We start from the raw sequence: 21,287 nt of genomic DNA, 5'->3' as shown, positions 1-21,287 counted from the left end.
AGGGAGTACAAGAGGCTGTTTTTCATTTAAGCAATACATTACACTTCAGAACTCTGCTTTCCATGAAAGTTAAAATGGATGAGATATTTTCACTAAAGTTAAATAGATATAACACTTTCCTAAAAGTATCTGGGATTATTAAATGTGTTTTTAAAAAATCTTTGTGTTTTTAAAAAATCTTTAGGTTTTTAGCTTTGGGAGAAAATAAAGAGCCACAAGTAATTTGTCTTTTCTGAACTCCCCAGGATTTTTTTGTATCTCTTAAGCCTTTCTTGCTTTTTAACTTATATTTGAGCTATCTGTGACTTTCGGTAATCTCCACCAAACTGTATCACTATATCTCCAGGACAGAGGGAACTATGTCTCTTTCATTTCTGCATTTCCCCATAATTCTAGAACAGGGTCTTGAAGATAGTGGATGAATTAATTATTAGTCTAGGGATCCTATTCAATGTATAGAGAAATAAACTCACTGAATAGAGATATAGACTTGGAATTAGGCAGAAATGGACTTTTGGCATGTTGGCTTTTTGAAATCATTTAATCCCTCAGCACTGCCCCAGGTCATTCCCCAAAACTGCTAGTGGCAGAACTTCATTAGTAGAAAGAACTTTTAGTTGAGATTTCCTAATACACTAATGAAATAACAATTATGGTTAATAATCCTTTATGATGCTATAGAGGTGATCTTGGTTTCTTGAAAGCAATATGAGCAGAATTAAAATTCTTTCAGGTCCAACTAAGATGGGTCCAACAAGCCCAGTTATATGTTCTTTGACTATAGCAATTCTCCAACATTATTTACCCCTAGTAATGTTGTGATGTATTGGTGTATCCATAACCAATGAAATTATAGGCACTGATATGGAGGCACAATTGATGTATTGATTGAGACAAAACCCATGATTTTTAAAAAATATTTGAACAAAGTAAACTTCTGAAGAGGAAGTTTAGTTCCATATCATTATCATTTATTCTCTTCTTATTACTCTAAAATTCCCACCTTTACTGCTTTAATGGAAGGTTTTTAAAACTAGTCTAAGTATAAATAACACTTTACTTGTCATGAATGATTTGAATATAAACTTTGTTCATCTTTTTATCACATCTGTTTTATTCCCTATATTTTGAGATTCTTCCTACCCTTGGTTTTCATGATAATGTGTTTACCTAGCCTCTCTTCTCTGGACTACTTTTATCCTCTTTCTTACCGTCATATCAAATGTGGCCTATTATAAAACATTTTGCTTATCTCTAAGTACCTATAGATTCATTCTTATTTTTCACTTTTTCTCCTCCCTCTACATATATGGGTAACTCTCAGTATGCTTCATGGAAAAGTCTTTGGCTCCTTTCTCATTAAAAGTATTCCTTCTATGATTTCATTTTTTCATATTTTCAACTATGAGTTAAATATCAATTACTCAAAATATACATCTGCACCCCTGACCTCTCCCAAATGTCCAGTCTATTAACATCAACATCTATGTTTAGATGCAGAATACTTAATCTTAAATCTGATATAAAACCGACAAATTCAAATTCTGGAACTATAATTTTTATATAATAAAAAGAAATTTATTTTTAATATTAGAATGGATTTAATTGACTTAGCAATTACATTCTATTCACTAATATCTATTTCAAGAAAAAAATTCACTTGCCAGGTTCAGTTTTAAGTCCATTAGACAATTAATTTTAGAATAAATTCAACAAATACATAACAAAAGAATTTGTTATATTCTCCTAAGAAGAATTAATTTTCTGTGTTCTGCACAGTATAACACTTTGGAATGAAAGTTAAATCAAACTATATTTAATGCTGAATCTTTGAAATTAACTACAAGATTCTTATAAAAAAATTCCCATTTCAAGATCATTTTGCCACCAGTGAATATTCAAAATACAGAATAAAAGGAGTGAGATTCACACATGCTTTCAGCTGCTTATAATTTCTGCATCAGCCATAGATTTTGAAGTATGAATGAGCTGCAAATTCTGGGAACAAACAAAATCTTAGAGCTGACATTATTGCACATTAACATAGCAGAAGCACTGCACTGTGAACAATGAAAGCCTCATTCATAGATAATCAGTGGTTACCCACGCATTTGGATTACCTAGGCAACAGGAAATGGTGACTTCCTATACAGTATATGGTGGTAAGGAACAGCTGGGTAAACCACTGAAAATTAAATGTTTCAATCAGGAAACCTGTTACTTTCCCTAAAACCCCATGCCTTTAGATAAGAATGCTGGAAATCTCATCTAAATGAATATGCATTACATGTTTGGAATTTGCCTTGTCCTTGAGTTAAAGAAATTTAGCTCAGGAAGAAGAGAAAAGCAAAGCAAATTAAATTTATTTATAATGAACAATAATAAACATAATAAATTTCACCCAATATATTATATTTATACTGTACCCTTGTTTTGATTCTCTCAGCATATATGCACCTCATATAATTGTACATACAAGCAATATTGTTAAAACAATCATATGATGATGATCTGCTATTAAGATTATAGTACAATGGAAAACACATTGAACAATGAGTTAAGAAACTGACATTCTAACCCTGGTTCTTTGACATGCTAGCTAGTCATTCAATCTTATTGAAATTCAGTTACAAAATGGAGGTTAAAATACTTACACTAGTTGTTTCACTGTGCTGATAAAATGATTAGATGAGAATTTAAATGTGAATGTATTTTATATTTTTTAAGATAAATGTTAGTTTTTATTTCACAATGAGGTTACAGAGGTTAAAGAAGCTAATCCTTACACATATTTAACCTACATGAGATTTCCTACTATCTTGGGGAAGTGAGGTATGGGAAGAAGGGAGAAAAATTTGGTACACAAAGTCTTACAAAAATGAATGTTGAAAACTATCTTTACATGTATTTAGGGGAAAGATAGTATTTAGATTGATTTAAAAAAAAAAAAAAAAAGAAGCTAATTCCCTAATAGATTTTCATATCAAGAGGGCTTCTAGTTTGTATTTCATAAAAATAAATTAATAGTTAGTTTATCTGATTTTTTAAAAAGAGAAAGGAAAGTTAAACTACTTATATTAAAAAAGAAAAAGGAAAAATTATAGCAATTCATGAGAAAATAAAGGAAACCATCAGAAACTACTTTAATTATATGCTCACAAAATTAATAACTTAGAGGAAATACTTACAAAAATATAGAATATGTAGAATACTTAGATTAACAAAAAGCAGGCTATTTAAATAGTCTAATATCAGAAAAACAAATTGCATGTCTTAAATGAACTCCCAAAGGAAAAAATAAAATTCCAGAACCAGATGGATTCACAAATGAATTCAATCAAACATTTAAAGAACAATTAACTCTAATATTATATAAACAGTTTGCAACAATGAAAAAAAAAGGAAACATTTCAGTGATATAAATATGGAGTTGTTATTGAAACTAAGAAGAGTCAAAACACAGAGAAAACTGTACAACAACATCTCTAATGAAAACTGAAACTGAGTGGGTTATAACAACATATTAGAAAGATTATACACTATAACCACTTTGGGTTAATACCAGCAATGCAGGGTTGGTTCAATGTAAGGAAGATTATAAATATTGGCATCAGGAATGTCTGGTTTTGAAAGAAAAATAGTAATGCAATTCATATGGGGAAATTTGGAACTATGTTCAAAAAGCTATCAAACTGTGCATACCCTTTGACCCAGCAATGTTACTACTGGTGGTTATATCCCAAAGTGATTTTAAAGAAGGAAACGGGACCTGTATGTGGACGAATATTTGTGGCAGGTCTCTTTGTAGTGGCCAGAAACTGGAAACTGAGAAGATGCCCATTGGTGAATGGCTGAATAAACTGTGATATATGAATATTATTTTTCTTTAAGAAATGAACAGCAGGAGGATTTCAGAAGGGCCTGGAGAGACTTACATGGACTGATGCTGAGTGAAATAAGCAGGACCAGAAGATCATTACATATTTCAACAACAATACTATATGATGATCAATTCTGATGGATGTGGCCATCTTTAGCAATGAGATGAACAAAATCAGTTCCTATAGAGCAGTAATGAACTGAACCAGCTACATCCAGGGAAAGAACTCTGGGAGATGACTATGAACCACTACATAGAATTGCCAATCCTTCTATTTTTCTCCACCTGCATTTTTGATTTCCTTCACAGGTTAATTGTACATTATTTCAAAGTCCGACTCTTTTTGTACAGCAAAATAACTGTATGGACATGTATACATATATTGTATTTAACTTATACTTTAACATATTTAACATGTATTGGTCAACCTGCCATCTGGGGGAAGGGATGGGGGGAAGGAGGGAAAAAGTTGGAACAAAAGGATTTGCAACTGTCAATCCTGAAAAATTACCCATGCATATATCTTGTAAATAAAAAGCTATAATAATTTTAAAAATTAATGCTTAAAATGATTTGATACTAGTTTTTAAAAAGAAGTTGATTAGTGAAAGATTAGGTACACAACATAAAAAACTAAGGGCAGCTAGATGGCACAATTAATAAAGCACTAGCTCTAGTAATTGAATGAAGTCAGGTGGACCCAAGTTCAAATCCAATCTCAGACACTTAACACTTATAAGTGACTCTGGGCAAAGTCACAACTCCAATTGCCTCACCAAAAAAACCAATACAAAACAAAATAAAAAAAACATACAAAAGCTAACAAGCATAGTAACACAATATTTGATAAGCCTAAAGATCCAAGTTACAGAGGAAAGGTTCCATATTTGAGAAAAATATCCTGGGAAAACTGGATAAATAGCATGATAGAAATTAGGTTCAGACCAATATCTCACACTATACAAGAAATGGATATATCACCTAGATATAAAAAGTCACATCATAAACAGAAGAACAAGGGAGAAATTACCTTTTATAGTTTTGGGTACTAGAAGGGTTCATAACTAAACAAGTGATAGAAAGGAACATACAATATAAAATGGATAATCTTGATTACATAAAATGTAAAAGTTTTTGAACAAATAAATCTAATATAGTAAAAATTAGAAGAGAAATAACTAGAAAAAAAATTGTAATGAGTTCCTCTGATAAAGATCTTCTATCCAAATATATAAGAAGCTGTTAAAATTTTAAGACTAAGAATCATTCTCCATGATAAATGGTGAAAAGATATGAAAAGATAGTTTTCAAAAGAAGAAATTCAAGCCATCAAAAATCACATTAAAAATCTTCTAAATTGTTAACAAAGAAAATAAAGCTAAGATATAACTTTATATATATATATTGGACTAACATAGGAAAATGATAAATGTTAGAAAGGCTATGGGAAAATAGGTATACTAGTGAGCCACTGTTAGAGAGTTTAATAAGTTTAGCCATTCTGGAAAACAATTTGGAATTCTGCCCAGAATTTACTAACGGGGCATACTACTAGACCTAACTGTACCATTACTAGAGAAATACTACCAAAGAAACTGAAAAGAAAAAATTTCAAAATATTTATAGCAGCTCTTTTAATGTTATAGCTGGAAATTGGTAATTAAGGGGATGTCCTCCTGAGGAATGAATAAACAAACCATGATATATGAATGTAATGCATACTATTATGCCTCAAAAAATTACAAAACAGCCAATTTTCAAGGAAACTGGGAAGACCACTATGAACTGATGCAGAACAAAGGGAGGAAAAAAGAATAATTTATACAATGATAATATTATGGGAGGAGGAAAAATAACTTTGAAAACTCATATCAAAAAAATAATAAAACATGAATCCAAAAGAATTAAAATGAAACATGATGTGTGGCAGGATATTAACTTAAGTCTTCCTGACTTAAAGTCCAGGATTTTATGTAATGTGCTACCCAGCTGCCTGACAAGAAGAGTATTATCTTTTACCTAGAAGCCATAGTGTCATCCATGTACAATACAAATTGCAACTCTACAACCTAGAATTTCTTAGTGTATTTCTATGGTCAAAATTAACTATTGTGACTATGAGACTTTCCCAGCTTGATTAGAATGACTTTCAAATGCAAGACATGCAGTTTTGTCAACCAGGCTTATTAAAAAATCTTTTCAAGCTTGACAGAAACTATCTGAGTTTATATTCTGCTTATACAAAGTTTGAGAACCCAGAGTTACCTACACATCATGATGTACTAAAGATTTTTTTTGGATGAACCTTTTTGAATCACATTATAAAAAACTGCTGTGGTATATCCCTTGTGATAAAAGAGTTTATGCAACTTCTAAAATAGATTGGTTCCTAACAAATAATTTATGTTATTGGGAATCTCTGGCTTATCATTCATCTTATCATCTTACAGTGGCCATGAGATAGGAAAGTAGAGTATGTAGGTAGGTGTTATTAATCCTAGATGTTGCTTAAACAACAAGTGAGTGGATTTGCCTTCAGCCCATTTTCCTTTCAAATATTTCTTGTATATAATTAGGAAATGATTTCAGCAAATGTTTAATTTAGCTCATTTTCATCTGGATAGGATTTTTAAAATGTTCCTTTCCAAGTCATATAATATACTTTTTTCTCCATATCGTCAAAAATTCTCATTCTTGGCAATTGTTTTCAAAGTGTTACAATTGTTATTATCTACACAGAAGTTTCAAACACATTCTATATGTAGCTTTCAACACTCCCATGTAGCCAAAAAGATTAAAATTTAATTGGGAAATATTTAACAAAATAAATAAAAATAAAACAAAATGTAGATAATATCACATTTTAAAACTAAATCAATATACAGCTTGCAGTCATCTTTTTGTATGGATAAGTGGCCCCATGTCTATTTGAATATGACGTAAATGGGCTCTTTCTCATTTGTACCAAAGCAAAATGCCTAATTTACAAGAGAAATTGAAAGTCAGTCCCAAATTTCATTAGTCAGGGGGAATTTGGGACCTATAAATTAAACCAAGACAAAGAAGCAATTTGGAGAGAGACAGATATATATGTATGTGTATATATATATATATATATAGAGAGAGAGAGAGAGAGAGAGAAAGAGAGAGAGAGAGACAGAATGAGTACAGAGAAGAATCTAAAGTTGTCATAACACCAAATTTTGTCCTACTAAAGTGCTATGTATGAAATATATCACTTAGGAAATATTAATTGATTCATGGATTACAAGAATTCAATTATTCATCATATAGCTCTTTACCTGTATCCCTTTTATGACCCTATCATGTATTATTTTGCTGTTATTATATGATGTATTTCCCTACAAAACTCTAAATTCCATAATGACAATGACTATATCTAAACTTTCTTCCCATCACATAGTACAGAACTTTGCACATGGTGAGTACTCCATAAATGTTTGTTGAATTGAAAGAAATAAATTTATTCTAGAAAATAAACTCATTTCAATATGTAAAGCGTGATTCTCTGAAAAGTAATCAGACTTTCCTGTTGCCTTGCTCTACAAATTGGAAGGGTAGGGAGGGGAAAGCTGCATTCCCAAAGAAGATGAATTTTTATGGAGTGAGCTATGAGGAGGGGAATATTCATTCCCCAATTCTTTGAGTTTTAAATGTAAATGAGTCATGGGAAGTGTGATAAATTGGTTCTTGGCATCTCATTGCTTTAATATCATCTCTCTAGCTTGTCACCTCAAATGCCAGAAAATTGTTGTGGGACTGGCAGAATACTGGCTTCAAATATTCTGGCATTCAAATATTTCTGGTATATTTGAAATCTGACCCTCCCTTGTCCTCCCCCCCGTACTATAGTTAAACAATGCTTCTCTTACAAAGCTTCAAGCAAATAAAAATGCTTTTCCATTTCATCAAAAAGATTAGGGATCCTTCATCCAATAAATCATGCTTTCTGGCTTAAACAATCTTTAGGCTCAAAATAAAACCATAGCATCATAGACTTAGAGCTAGAAGGGACCTTAGAGATCATCTAGTTCAAACTCTTGACCCTACAGATGAGAGTGCTCTGAGGTCTAGAGAAGTTAAGTTAACATAGGTACTAAGTGATAGAGGCAGAAATGTAATCTGGGTCCTCTTACTCCAAAAACCAGTGCCTTTTTAAGAGATATAAATTAGATCAGTCCCCTATTTTATTCATTCAAAGGTGAAATTAAATAGGGATAAATGTAAAATCCTCTACTTGGGTTCCAAAAATTAACTTCAAAAAGTCTAAGTTGAAGGAGCCAAGAATACACACACACACACACACACACACACACACACACACACATTTTCTGTTTGGCCCCAGAAGGCAAAACAAAGAACATTAGGTAGAAACTATGACTTAATAGTTATAGTCCTGATGAAAGGAAAATCTTCTTAGAATGAGAGGTAACAAAAGAAGGAATACACTTTCTGGAGAGTTAGTGGGTTCCCCCAAACAGAAGTCTTCCAAGACTTGATTACCACTAGTTGAGTATAATGTAGAAGAGATTGTGGTTTATGTATAAATTGGATTAAATATTTTAGGGTTGGATTTTTAATAGGTGTATTTCTGAGATCTTTCTGACTTCAGGATTCTGTGGATCAAGAATAGAAGTATAGAGGATTCCATAAAAGTTTTTCTTCTTATCTGACAACAACTCATTAACAAGTAGTCTTTGTGATTATTCAACCAGTCCTGAATTCCTCTACACTAGTGTTTAGCATGCATCCTTCCATCTTGTACACAAGAATTGCATAAAAGACTTGATAAATACTTCACTGGGCTCTAAGCATACTATGCTTATAATAATAAATTATATTTATTTATTTATTATTTTTATTATTATGTTTATTCTTTTCATTAGGAAAAAAAAAGTGGCAGAATGGGCTGGGGTGAGGACAAGATTGGTTTTGCACATTGCAATCTTGATGGAGCTTTGTTAGTTATTCTTGTTTACTGATTTCCTTTCTAAAAGCTCACAAGCTATATCTTAAATGATATGATTTCAAATTTTGATTTTTTAAAGAAATTTTGAAAATCAGTTCATTTGCTCTCTTCCTATAGGAAATTTTTCTTCTCCTCTACTTTATTATGAGATACTTCTCATTTTATTCAATATCAGTGGGAAGTTATTATTACATAGTAATGTGTGAATTTTGCAAATTTATGAAAAACAAAATGCTTTTACAAGTGTCTTAAATATTAAAAATTCACCACCTTAAATAAGATTTAAAAAACATAAGCCAACAGAACAAAACCTATGGGTCATAACTGAACTGTGCCTTGCACATTGTAGACAATGTTTGCCAAACATCTTTTAAAAATGTGTGTTTAGTGTGCTTTTATGCATATATGTGTATATGTAGACATATGTGTGCACACATATATAAACCTATTTCAAAATATATGGAACAATTCAACTTAATATGCATATCTCTTTTAAGTGGTGATTGTTTTCTGCTTTAATGCATTTTTACTGCTTTGAATTTCAGGCATATATTCAGATTCATTTCTTCTCTCTCTCTCTTCAGGTAGTTTCCACAATTTTATATATACATACATATATATATATATATATATATATATATATATATATAAAGTTTTCATTTGAAATGTACTCATTATTGATACCATTTGCTACTTCAGGGTTTGGTCAAGTCAACATCAATCTTATTCATCCTGCAAATACTTATTTTGCTGAACCAACAGTGTGAATACATAGAAACTAAATTTTAAACATTTTTAAAGAATCACATCACCTGTTAATGGTAACAAAGTCTCCAACTGTTATTCTAGATTTTTATGGAAAAAGGAAAAGAAACAAATACTCATGGTGTTCCATAAGATAACACAAATATGAAATGTAAATAACCTTATTTCTCCATGAAAAGTTTTTTGTGTATTTTCTGAGATGCTTGTACATTATTGGATACTTTAGCTCCTCCACTGCAAATTCAGTGGCCTACTTAGTTAGAAAATTCAATGCCTTCTTAATATTTTTTTCTCATTTAGAAGAAGTTCATTGATCTAAGCAGAACTTAAGTATAAAGAAGAAAAAGCATATTCTTTCTTAAGAACCTATGTAAGGAAAACAAATGAACTTATGAGACTTAGTAATCTTTCACAATATTGCTTGATTTAGTGACAAAATAATAATTGTAATAATAATAAAATAAAAATAGTAATAATAGTAAAAATAGTAATGATAATAAAATATATCATTACCTGATTAGAGAATCTCATGCTAACATTCCGCTGATCCTGTAGAGGGATGTACCTATGGATTGGGTCAATGTCTTTGGGACTTATTAAGTCATCAGCTGAAAAGGAAGAAAAGAAATGACTACATCAAACTGAGTCTAACATTTCAATGACACATCAGGTACTATGCAAATCAAATTTTTTATGATCTGTAGGAAAAGTGCAACTTCTACCATTTATCCTAACAATTGCAAAACTCTTTCCCTCTTTTTTCCCAGACTCAACTCCAGGTTTGAAGAGCAAAATTTGAGATGACTCAGTCAGGATGAAAATATTAAATACACAAACAAAATGACCAGGATTATTTGTGTATATTAGTATAGACTCTATAGGTAGGTTTTCATAGCATTGCATAGCAAAGAGAGAGCTGACCTTGAATCCAGCAAAAACTGGGATCAAGTCTTTCTTCTGGGAAATATTGACTATATGAGCCTGGATTAATTGCTAAATATCTAAGTTCAGTCACTTAACATTTCTAAACCTATATATGGCAAAGAAGGTGTGAATCCACATGGCAGGCATTTCCTCACCAAATAGTTCTCTCTAATAGCAAAATCACAGGATTAGTTCCTTTTCTTATCCCACAAACTTAGAGGTAAAAGAGACCCCAAAGATCAGTTAGTCTTGCTCCAACATTTTAACATGAGGACAAGAGACCCAGGAAGGTATCCAAGCTAATAAAGGTAATGGAAGAAGCAGAATTTGAACCCATGGCTCTTAGGCAATAGCACACTATTTTTCATTCCTTCAAGAAGCAATCAGCTCTCTCTTCTGAAGTAGAGGGGCTGAATATTTTAATCAATAAATTGGAAGAAATCATTGATCATTTAAACTAAAAAAAACAAAATCAGGAAAAAAAAGAAAAAAAAACCTGTGAATTATTTTTCCATCTTAATAAACAGTTCAATCATAAAGACATTTGAAGCTACTTGAGTGGGAGTCATAATGTAATTACAGAACTAAAGTTACAGAGCATAATATTAACTTGAAAAATTACTGAACTGAAGAATACTTTAAAATTGCATTTTCATCATAAAATCTTTAAAAATACTGAAAATCCTATTTTTTCTTAAGAAAAAGAAATCGGTACATTTGATTTTTCATTTTTTTTCCAACAGCATGTAACCTCAATTACATGGAGATACACAGGGTAAAGATATCATGAAATGTAATCGGTCAGTGGTTTGCAGATATTTACAATATTTTTTGTAATGCTGAACTTATTCTTTTTGGGAGAAGGAAGAATGAAATTTAATATAATTTTTAGTTGCTGCTAAACATAAGCACAAAGCTCAAAGCAGACCTCTAAAATCCCAACAATAATGGGCCTTATAGTTTGTAGAATGTTGAATATTTGCTCTGTAAGAGCAAGGGCTGCTGCTGTTTATAGTATGCAAAAACTATTTTTTTAATAGTTTTAAAATTCTATATACACACATAGTTCTTTAAAAGTACTAATCAATACAGATGAAGAGAAATGAGACTATTTGTGCTGAAAGACCAATTTAACTGTTTCAAAAGGATGGTGTGGAAATTTCAAACTACAGGCACACTTTAACTGATGCACTTAGAATTATACCTGTGATATACTTGCTCAGCTTTGAAAAAGTCATGCTAAATGGATTCATCAGTCACAATGGGAAATGTTTTCCATTCAAAATTAGAGAAAAAAATCATATCCATATAAAATTAAAAATAACTCAAGTATAGTTGTGCATCTTCAGTTTATCTGAAATTTTTTAGCAATAGAAATGATTTTTTCATTTCATATGCTACATGCACCATTGGAACATTGAACAAAGACCAACTGGTAAACTTCAAATAATGCCAGGATACATACTCTATAAATTTATTTGCATATAGTAATCAAACTATTTGCATAACTGTATGTATAAATACACAATGACAAAAATTTGACAAATATAACAGGTAAGAATAATTAACAAAAGTGCTTATAAAATTATGTGAGGCAGTATAAATCTATGCACAATGGACTTATGTTCTGAATGGGTATAGTATCTTGTTGGTACAATTAAAAGGCTCTCAATCATTTACCAGTTTTTAGGACACTTTTTTTTGCAAGGCAATTGCAACTAAGTGACTTGTCCAGGGTCACACAGCTAGGAAGTATTAAATGTCTGAGATCAAATTTGATCTTAGGTCCTCTTGACTCCAGGACTGGTACTATTATCTACTGTAGCATCTAGCTGCCCCCTTTTAGGACAATCTTAAGAAGTTTCTTGGATGGAACTAAAATTCAGTAAACAAACAACAACAACAACAAAGGTAAAAACAAAAGCAAAAGCAAAACAGGAAAAAAGATCAATAGAGTCTTTACTATTTAAAGCTATTACTTTACCACAGGATTTTCTTTTTTTTGAAAAAAAATTCAGTCAGTTGACAAACATTTATTAAATTCTTACTACATGTGCTAGAGACATTATGCTGAGCAGTAGACATACAAAAAAAAAAAAAGGTAAAAACATTATTTCTGCCTTCAAAGAGCTGACATTTTAAAAGGAAAAACAACATATAAATAAGTAGGTATATCTAATACATAGAATAGTTGGAAAAAATATTTGCTGTTATATCATATATTTATTTCTATGTATAAATGTAGTTTTCCCTGAATAAAAATATAAGCTTGAGAGAAAAGGAACAGTTTCTACAAGCTTCTTGAGGAAAATCTTATTTTAATTTGTACCTTTTTCTCACAGAATAATAAGATTTAGAGCAGGAAAAGACCTTAGAGATCATGTATTTCACTCCTTTCATTTTACAGATGAAGGAAATGAGTCCTAGAGAGAAGAAATAACTTGCTGAAGACCATATGGGCAGTACGTTGTATAGCTCATATGACTGACTACCAATCATTGCTCTTTTCACTATGCCTTTCTTCTTTTCTTTTAGTTCTTCTATTCTTTAGTACACTGAAAAATAGTCATTAATATGTATATTTAAGTAATATACATAGTTGTAGTTCTTCAAAGAAATAAGCAGAGTTTTTTGTTTTATTTTACTAAGTAATTCTAATTGAGGGAGAGGTTTAACTACAACTTTTTAGTACTAAGAAAGCCAGTCACAGTAAATTAAATGAAAAAACAGCTCAAGTTATGTATTGAGTATGCACTCAGGTCACTTGTAATCACTCTTTCCCACAAAATAGATATTGACATTGCTTAGAAATCCATTACCTTTTGGTTTATAACTTAGGAAGTACGTGAATCTCTAAGAAACAATCATCTAGCAATATATCCTTTTTCTTTTTGTATTCATTTTTTTATATAATTGATCAGTGATTGAAGTGATGTGCTCTATTAAGAAATAGTCAAAATGAATTCCATTTGAAGTTAACAAACCAACATAAATCAAAGATTTCCATTTTTTAAGCACTGATGAATATATCTAAAAATGTACTGGATAAAAATAACTCCCCAAAATTGGCATTCTAGAGTTAAGCATTCATGCCAACACTCAGTGGAGTTTGATACTAAGTGTCTACTGGACAAAGCTAAAAGATCTGGACATTCCTTTGTGATAAACATTCTCCATGAATATAAAAATACTATAGAATAATACACATGCTATTTAAAATTAAAAATGAAAAAATTATGAAAAACTAGTTTACAGAGGAATCAAAAACCCATTTAATGTAATAGAACTGGATTAAAGGGAGAGAAAAATAAAATAGTTACTCCGTATTACAGTAGCAGTAAATGAATCAGGGCAGCTAGGTGGTGCAATAGATAGAGCACCAGCCCTGAAGTCAGGAGGACCTGAATTCAAATTTGGCCTCAGACACTTAACACTTCCTAGTTGTGCGACCCTGGGCAAGTCACTTAATCCCAATTGCCTTAACAAAAAAAGAAAAAAAAAGTAGTAAATGAATCAAATGAAAAGTGAAGTATCAGTTATTTTAGTCTATGTCACAGAGTCAGTGGGGTTTTAAAGGTTAAATGGGAACTTAACTACTATTTAGACCTTTGTTTTTATGAGAAAATATTTTCTGAACAATGGAGTCTGAATAAATGACTTAGAAAGAGTTGGAACAGAAACAACTATTAATACTTATTGCTTATATTTGTAGTTTTAACTTTTTAAAAGCACTTTTATCCAATTATTTCAATGCAACAAACATTTATGTAGAACCTACTGTCTGCAGAGCTAATGTGCTATAACAAGAGGAATTTCCTTCTGAAACTGGCTGTTTAATAAGGGATATAAGATATAAATAACTATAACATGAAAGAAATAGTTATTAAGTCCATGCACAAAAGACATACGTAACAAGTACCTAGATGCAGACAGAGATCTGGTCTTGAAGTCAGAAAGATGTGGGTTTGAGCCATTCCTCCAAGATAAATTGGTTGTATTTGATAATCAATGGACAAACCTCAAACATTTTCTCTGTACTTTCCACATCGGAAGTCCTGAACAGTGAAAACTAGTCTGTTGTTTAGAACACTGCTTTCCTCAAATATATTTCATCTCCTGACTGGGCATTTTCCCTGGCTGTTTCCCATGTCTCAAATGATCTCCCACTGAAACAAATTATTTTGGATCCTACTCTATTCTAATCACTATTGTTGAGTTGATTTTTTTTTTTTTTTTTTTTTTTTTTTGCTGAGGCAATTGGGGTTAAGTGACTTGTCCAGGGTCACACAACTAGGAAGTGTTAAATGTCTGAGGCCAGAATTGAACTCAGGTCCTCCTGACTCCAGGGCCGGTACTCTAGACACTGCACCACCTAGCTGCCCCAATTCTAATTAGTATTAATCGTATCAAAATTCTGTATATAAGGGTCCAGAGTTATGAGTTGCAGATTCTAAGTTCACTTGATCAACTATAGGAAATTAGTTAAAGTTAGTTAAAAAAAAACAAAAACCTTTGTTTTGCCTTGTGATGATGACCAAGTTCAGCTTGGCAGAGGTGAAAACTACATGGAAAGAGCCCCCAAATATTTTGTACTTCTGGACCAATTAACTTGTCCAATAGGAGCAGATGATATCATTGACTGTGATAGCTCACATACGTTTCCTCCTACCTAAATTAAGGAGAAGCTTGTCCATCTTATGTGGAGATAGTCCTTGCTCACCCAACTTGTGACCCTACTGACGTGTTATTTTGCTTATTCAGTGGAATTAGTCTGTATTTGGTATAGCTATTCTGGAATGACTGGATATCTACCTCTATTATAACAGAGCTCTGGAAGGAGCTGGTATTTCAGATCATGAGGAAGATCTGAGGTCTGCTTCATTAGCAGAGACCATGGACCCTTCAATAAAGTGGCACTGGCTCAGATCTCTGCCTCAATCTTTCTTACTGTCAGTGGGATAACTAATTTCCACACCACCTACTCTGCCTCCTGCCTTTCCAGGTTTCTTTTAAGTCTCAACTAAAGTCCCACCCTCTACATGATGCCTTACATAATCTTTTTAATCTTAGTGCTTTTCCCTCTGAGGTTATTTCTAATTCTTCTTGTACATATCTTGTTTGCACATGTTGTGTCCTCCATTAAATTGTAAGCTCCTTTAGTGAAGAGAGCATTTTTACCCTTTTTTGTATCCCCAGAATTTAACACAGTGCCAGGAAAAAAGTAGGCATTTAATAAATACTTGACATGATTCTCAGGTCAGATGTAAAATTTGTTTAATACATTGTACAAAGACAGCAATGTAGATTTGGAAAAGGCAGGAATTTTCTGGTTAATGTTAACTAGAAAATTCAAGTAATTACAATCTGCTATTCACCAAGATTCTGATTTTGAACTTTTACTGAATGTCAAAGAGAAAGTAGATCATTAGAACATATGTATGTTTGTGTGTGTGTGTGTGTATGTATATATCTCCAGCATTCTATTACAAAATAAGGAAAACCTAGAAAGATTAATACCCCTACTAAATTTATGTAATAGATAATTAGTCTAATGGTTAGTACACTGATTAGTACATGGCAGGTACTTACAAATGCTTTCCGATGGAAGTGGCTTAATATTTATGTTTGTTTGTGGAGAAATAGAATCCAGATCTGTGGTTTCACTAGTAGTAGGGTAGTACTACTACCAGTGTAGAAACTCACTCCAACAATATAAACTGGGTAATCTGTCTATAACCTGAAATTTTAGAACGTTGTTTAGATTGCACTGAGATGTTAATTAGCTAATTCTAATAAGCTTGCTTTTTTTGCCCTCGATGAATAAAAGGTTTTAAAATCTATGCTCTTATTTTTATAAAGTATAATGGGCATAATTTATTCTTAAATGACTAAGAATTGTGCAGTGTTCAGGGTCAAAATTCTAAACATAAATTTTTAGAATTCTAGCTATGAAAAGCTGAAGGAAATAGCACTGGACAGGCACTGATCACATAATATATTAAGGAAGAATTTAACTATCTTCCATCTTATTTACTTAACATTTACCATTGCTTCCTAAAAGTTTAAAGAAGAAAGCAAAATTCAAAGTTAATGCTGGCTTTTATTAACTGAGGCTTTAGTAGAATATGTACTAGATTAGTTATCAACCGTATTTCAATGAACATGACCTTATTTAGCAACTTCTATTAAATTTAATCAAGAGAATTTGCTTTCTCCATTCCAAATAGTATTTTATACTATAGATGCTTTTAAAGTTGATAAATTTTAAAACACATTAGTCTAATGAAGAAAAAAGTACCTTCCTGGGAGTTAGGAGAATTAAGTTTCAGTTTTCTTGTGTCAGGTTTTAATTATTTGTGTGACCATAACCAGCAAGTCATTCCCTTGTCAAAACCTGGTTCTACTTCTGAAAATTCAATGAATATTTATTAAATTCCTACCATATACAAGCTACAACCATCAAGAAGCCAACATTCTACTAAGGAAAACATGAATATAGCACATACATAAGCAAATAAAATTATATGCAAAGTAGCACAAAGTAATTTCAAAAGGGAGAGGACTGAGGTCCAGTAAAATTGAGTTCTGCTTTGAAAGAAATTAATGGATACTATAAAATAGGGAGGAGAAAGAAGCACACTGCAGATATGCACAAGCACACATTCAGATCAAGTACTATATAAATGTGAAATATTTTATTTTCACATGAATGTTGATTTTTGAAGTTTATTCACATACAACAATATAGATACTTTCTGAATATTTAGCTGAAGTAATGTCCAAAATTATTTCTAATGGGAATTTTATGAGATTATTTTAAAAGAATCATTGCTTATGAATGGCTTTGCTTTTCAATGTATATTTATATCAGAATTTTCCTAAAGTGTTAAGGACCCAACCTTAGTGCGAAAGCCACTACAGCTGTGAATCACAACACATTTGAAGAATTGCAAATCAGTCTTTACTGACGCAGATGTTGCTTATGAGTTGTGAATGAAATAAATCAGAGGCAAGGGGAAGAAGAGAGAGGTAAGAGAATGCAACTGCCTCTCATTCTCCTTGTATTATTATCATCCTGTCACATGAAAGGATCTATTCTGCTGGTTAGAAATAGATGCCCAGCAGCCACTAGCAGCTTGCTCCTCAACAATAAATTATTTTTGTACTAATTATTTTCTAACTAATCTAATCTTTCTAAGCTAGAGCTTCATATCAGAAACAGCAATCTATATCATTTACTCAAAATACTAACTAGATTCTGCTTAGTTTTCAATAGAGATACATTGTCATATCCATCATACTTTATGGTGGACACTGAGGAAGATACAACTTTTGGTAAAACATGATCTTTAAAACTTATGGAGTATACACTAGAGAAAATAGCATAGGACACAAATTTTAAAATGAGATCACTATAAGTGCATTAGAGATGTTCAAAACAAAGTGTCATATGATGCCTGAAAGGAAAAATTCTTATAAAGCATTGAAATCACAAAACACAATGAAGGAAGTAGCATTGAAATTGAACTTTCAGTTCTAGCTAGGAAATCACCAGGTGAGGATAGGATATTACACATATCAGGAAAAAAAAGTTGTCAGTTTAGAGCACAATAATATGTACTAAAAGAAGTAATATAAAAGAGGTCTTGAAAGGAATATTGAAGTTATGGAAGGCTTGAAAATAAAGCAGAGATATTTGAACTTTACTCTGTAGCTCGGTTGTGTCAAACTCAAATAGATATAGGGATCACTTATCTGTATCTAATGATCCCTATGGGTTACATATTGATTTAGTTTAAAAATATAACATTATTTCAACAGGTGGTAATAAGTATCTAAAATAAGTTGGTGATGTTTTGAAGAGAAGAGGATGGATTCACAATAAAGAATGTTGAAGATTTGGTAACACAAAGTATCAGATGGGAGAGAAGAAAAATAATCAAATATAAGTCCAGCAAAAACATTTAGAATTATTTAGCATATGGTAAACACTTAATAAATACTTGCTTACTATCAACATGAATGAAAAAAAAGATGATGATACAACTGACATAAATAATGAAAAAAAAAGGACTAAGAAGCAGGTTTGAAAGAGTAGATAACAAACTTGATTTAAAACATGATGAATTTGAAGTACCAATGGACTATCTAGGGATGTCAAAGAAACAGTGAAAAAGAAGTCAGGACTGAAGATAGAGATCTGAAGAATAAGTTGCATAGAGGTGATATAGCAAAACCACATTGAATGGATGAATAACTGCCCAGAAGGAGAGAAAGAAGAGAGGATGAAAGTGAAAAAGACAATGAAGAGTTAGTGAAAGATAGCAATAAGGGAAAAAGAATCAAAAGAGTGTGAGTTGTCTAGAGGTCATGCTGAGAAAAACACACAGAAAGCATGGGTGGTCAACCGGTATCCAAAAATGCAGGTAAGTCAAGGAGAGTAACACTGAAGAAAGTCTTTGGATCTGGCAAGTAGGAAGTCATTATTTATATGTACAATATCACCCCCAACAGATAAGTGGTCAAAGGATGTGAACAAAAAGTTTTCACAAGAAAAATTGCAAACTATTAACACAACATGAATAAATGTTCCAATAACTAATGAAAAAGGGAAATGCAAATAAAATCTATCTGAAGTTTTACCTCTTACTCTATAAATTGGCAAAGGTGACAAAAATGGGGATAGTTATTATTGGAGGAATTGTGGGAAAACTAGTGCAAATCAAAATGCAAGTAAGCACTCAGAAAAGACTATAAGCATTGCATGCATTATAATGAGGGACAAGAGAGATGAAATAAGCATTATTTACAAACCATAATATCAGCACAGTCATAGAAAGAGTCAAAAGAGATGAAGAGTGTAGAAATGATTTTTGTAGTTTTGATGATCTTAAAAGGAGGGGAGGGGTGAAGACATACTACAGAAGAAAAGGATAGCAATGAGAGAGATATACCTATAATCTCACATAACTGATAACACAAACAAAAGTCTACATAACTGAATAAGGAGTGGAGGGAGAAATTATCACTTGAGGATTATTATTAACTAATGCAGAATAAAATAAACTTTTATGTTACAATTTACATTACAATAGCATTGTAAAAATGAACAATTTTGGAAGATTTAAGAACCGAATGATTCAATGATTAATTATGATGCTAGAGAATCAATGATTTAGAATGATGTCAATTTCAAGTTTTTAGTGAAGGACTTTAGATGGTGTGCTTCATAGCAAACTTTCTTAACTAATTGGAGAGCTAAACAGTCATAATGGAAAGTATGAATTACTTCTGAATGGGACTGATTGGATAAGTATTTCTCAGTATTGTTACATGGTCCCTGTTTCCAGAACTTGGGGGAAGTCATTTATTCTCTGGAGCAGGGGTCCTTAAACTCCAGCTGGCGAGCCAGATGCAGCCCGCTGAGGATGTTTATGCCGCCCGCCAGGTTATGGAAAAATCAGACCGGAAGTGACGTTCTACCTAAACTCATGTTAGCAACGCACACTTCCAGCACTGGGCTGAGGCAGCAGAGGCAGAGTGGAGGCAATACCGAGGTAAGGCGAGTTCCCAGGCCAGGGTGTGTGGTGTGGGAAAGGGAGAGAGATGCAGAAGATGGAGAACTGATGGCCCGCAGCCTTGTACAGTAACAGTAGCCACCACAACAGACAGGCACAGGGGATGTACAGTGCATGCTGCCCATGTCACAGCCACTACAGGGGGAATTCACTGCAGCAGTGAAGGTCGGAAGCGGGAGCGTGAAGAGCAGGAGAGAGAGTGTGGAAAATGGAGGCATCAGAGCACAGAGGCAGCTTGGAGGAAGTTGGGCATTGCAGTCTGTATGTCTCTGTGTGGACAAAGTTATTGCTGGTATATTGTTTTTGTAGCACTGTATATGTTTATGTATATATATTTTACTAATAGCAATTTGGAATCCCTAGGAAATAATGATGTCAAGAAAAAGAAAAATTGACTTAGAGTGTAGGATAGTCAAAGACTTATGATTACTTTTTCATGCAGTAATGGAAAGGGCTGTATATCGGATATGCCAGAATATAGTGTCTTTGTTCAAAGAATATAACTTGTGTCGACACTATGAAACTTAACATAAAGAGAAACAATCATTTGTTTGGTTGGAGAAGTGAGAAAAGATAAAATATTAAAAGTGAAAAATACATTGACAACTCAGCAAAATACTTTTGTGAAGCAGAAGCAGCTAAATATTTCATCACTGAGAGCAAGTTTTCAAGTTGCCAAGCTAATAGCACACACTGGCAGACCATTTGTGGAGGGAGAATTTGTTAAAGAATGCCTTCTTTCTGTTCCCAGAGAGATGTGTCCAGAGAAGGCCGATTTATTTAGTACAATGAGTCTTTCAGGACCTACAATTACACGGAGGATTGAAGATATGGGAAACAATCTGCATCAGCATTTGCAAAACTCCATAAAAAAAATTTCATATTTTTCCTTGGTACTCGATGAAAGCAATGATGTGTGTGATTCTGTACAACTTCTAATTTTTATTTGTGGGACAAATGATTATTTTGAAGTCATGGAAGAGCTTGCTGCACTGTAAAGCATCAAAGGAACAACTACAGGAGAGGATATCTATGAAAAGGTTTGCCAAACTATAAATGGTTTGTGTTCCTAGCATGGTGGGGTCTAAGAAAGGAGTAATTGCTCTCATTAACCAAGAGATGGACAAACATAACCATTCTCATCCAATAA

General features: G+C 32.3%; 1 protein-coding gene across 6 annotated transcripts in view; it reads right to left on the bottom strand.

Moving 5' to 3' along the window:
* The window catches only part of PHKB (phosphorylase kinase regulatory subunit beta), a 254,816-nt gene that overhangs the window by 82,738 nt on the left and 150,791 nt on the right, over positions 1-21,287 (bottom strand). For all 6 annotated transcript variants that reach the window (XM_031954432.1, XM_031954430.1, XM_031954428.1 and 3 more), the window contains one exon: positions 10,149-10,243. In XM_031954432.1, coding sequence (XP_031810292.1) covers positions 10,149-10,243 — 95 coding nt within the window. The remainder of the gene's footprint in view (positions 1-10,148; positions 10,244-21,287) is intronic.

This window comes from Sarcophilus harrisii, chromosome 2, assembly GCF_902635505.1.
Source record: "Sarcophilus harrisii chromosome 2, mSarHar1.11, whole genome shotgun sequence".
Taxonomy (NCBI): Eukaryota; Metazoa; Chordata; class Mammalia; order Dasyuromorphia; family Dasyuridae; genus Sarcophilus; species Sarcophilus harrisii.
Note: the sequence above shows the minus strand (reverse complement) of the source record. Positions and strands in the feature narration are given on the sequence as shown.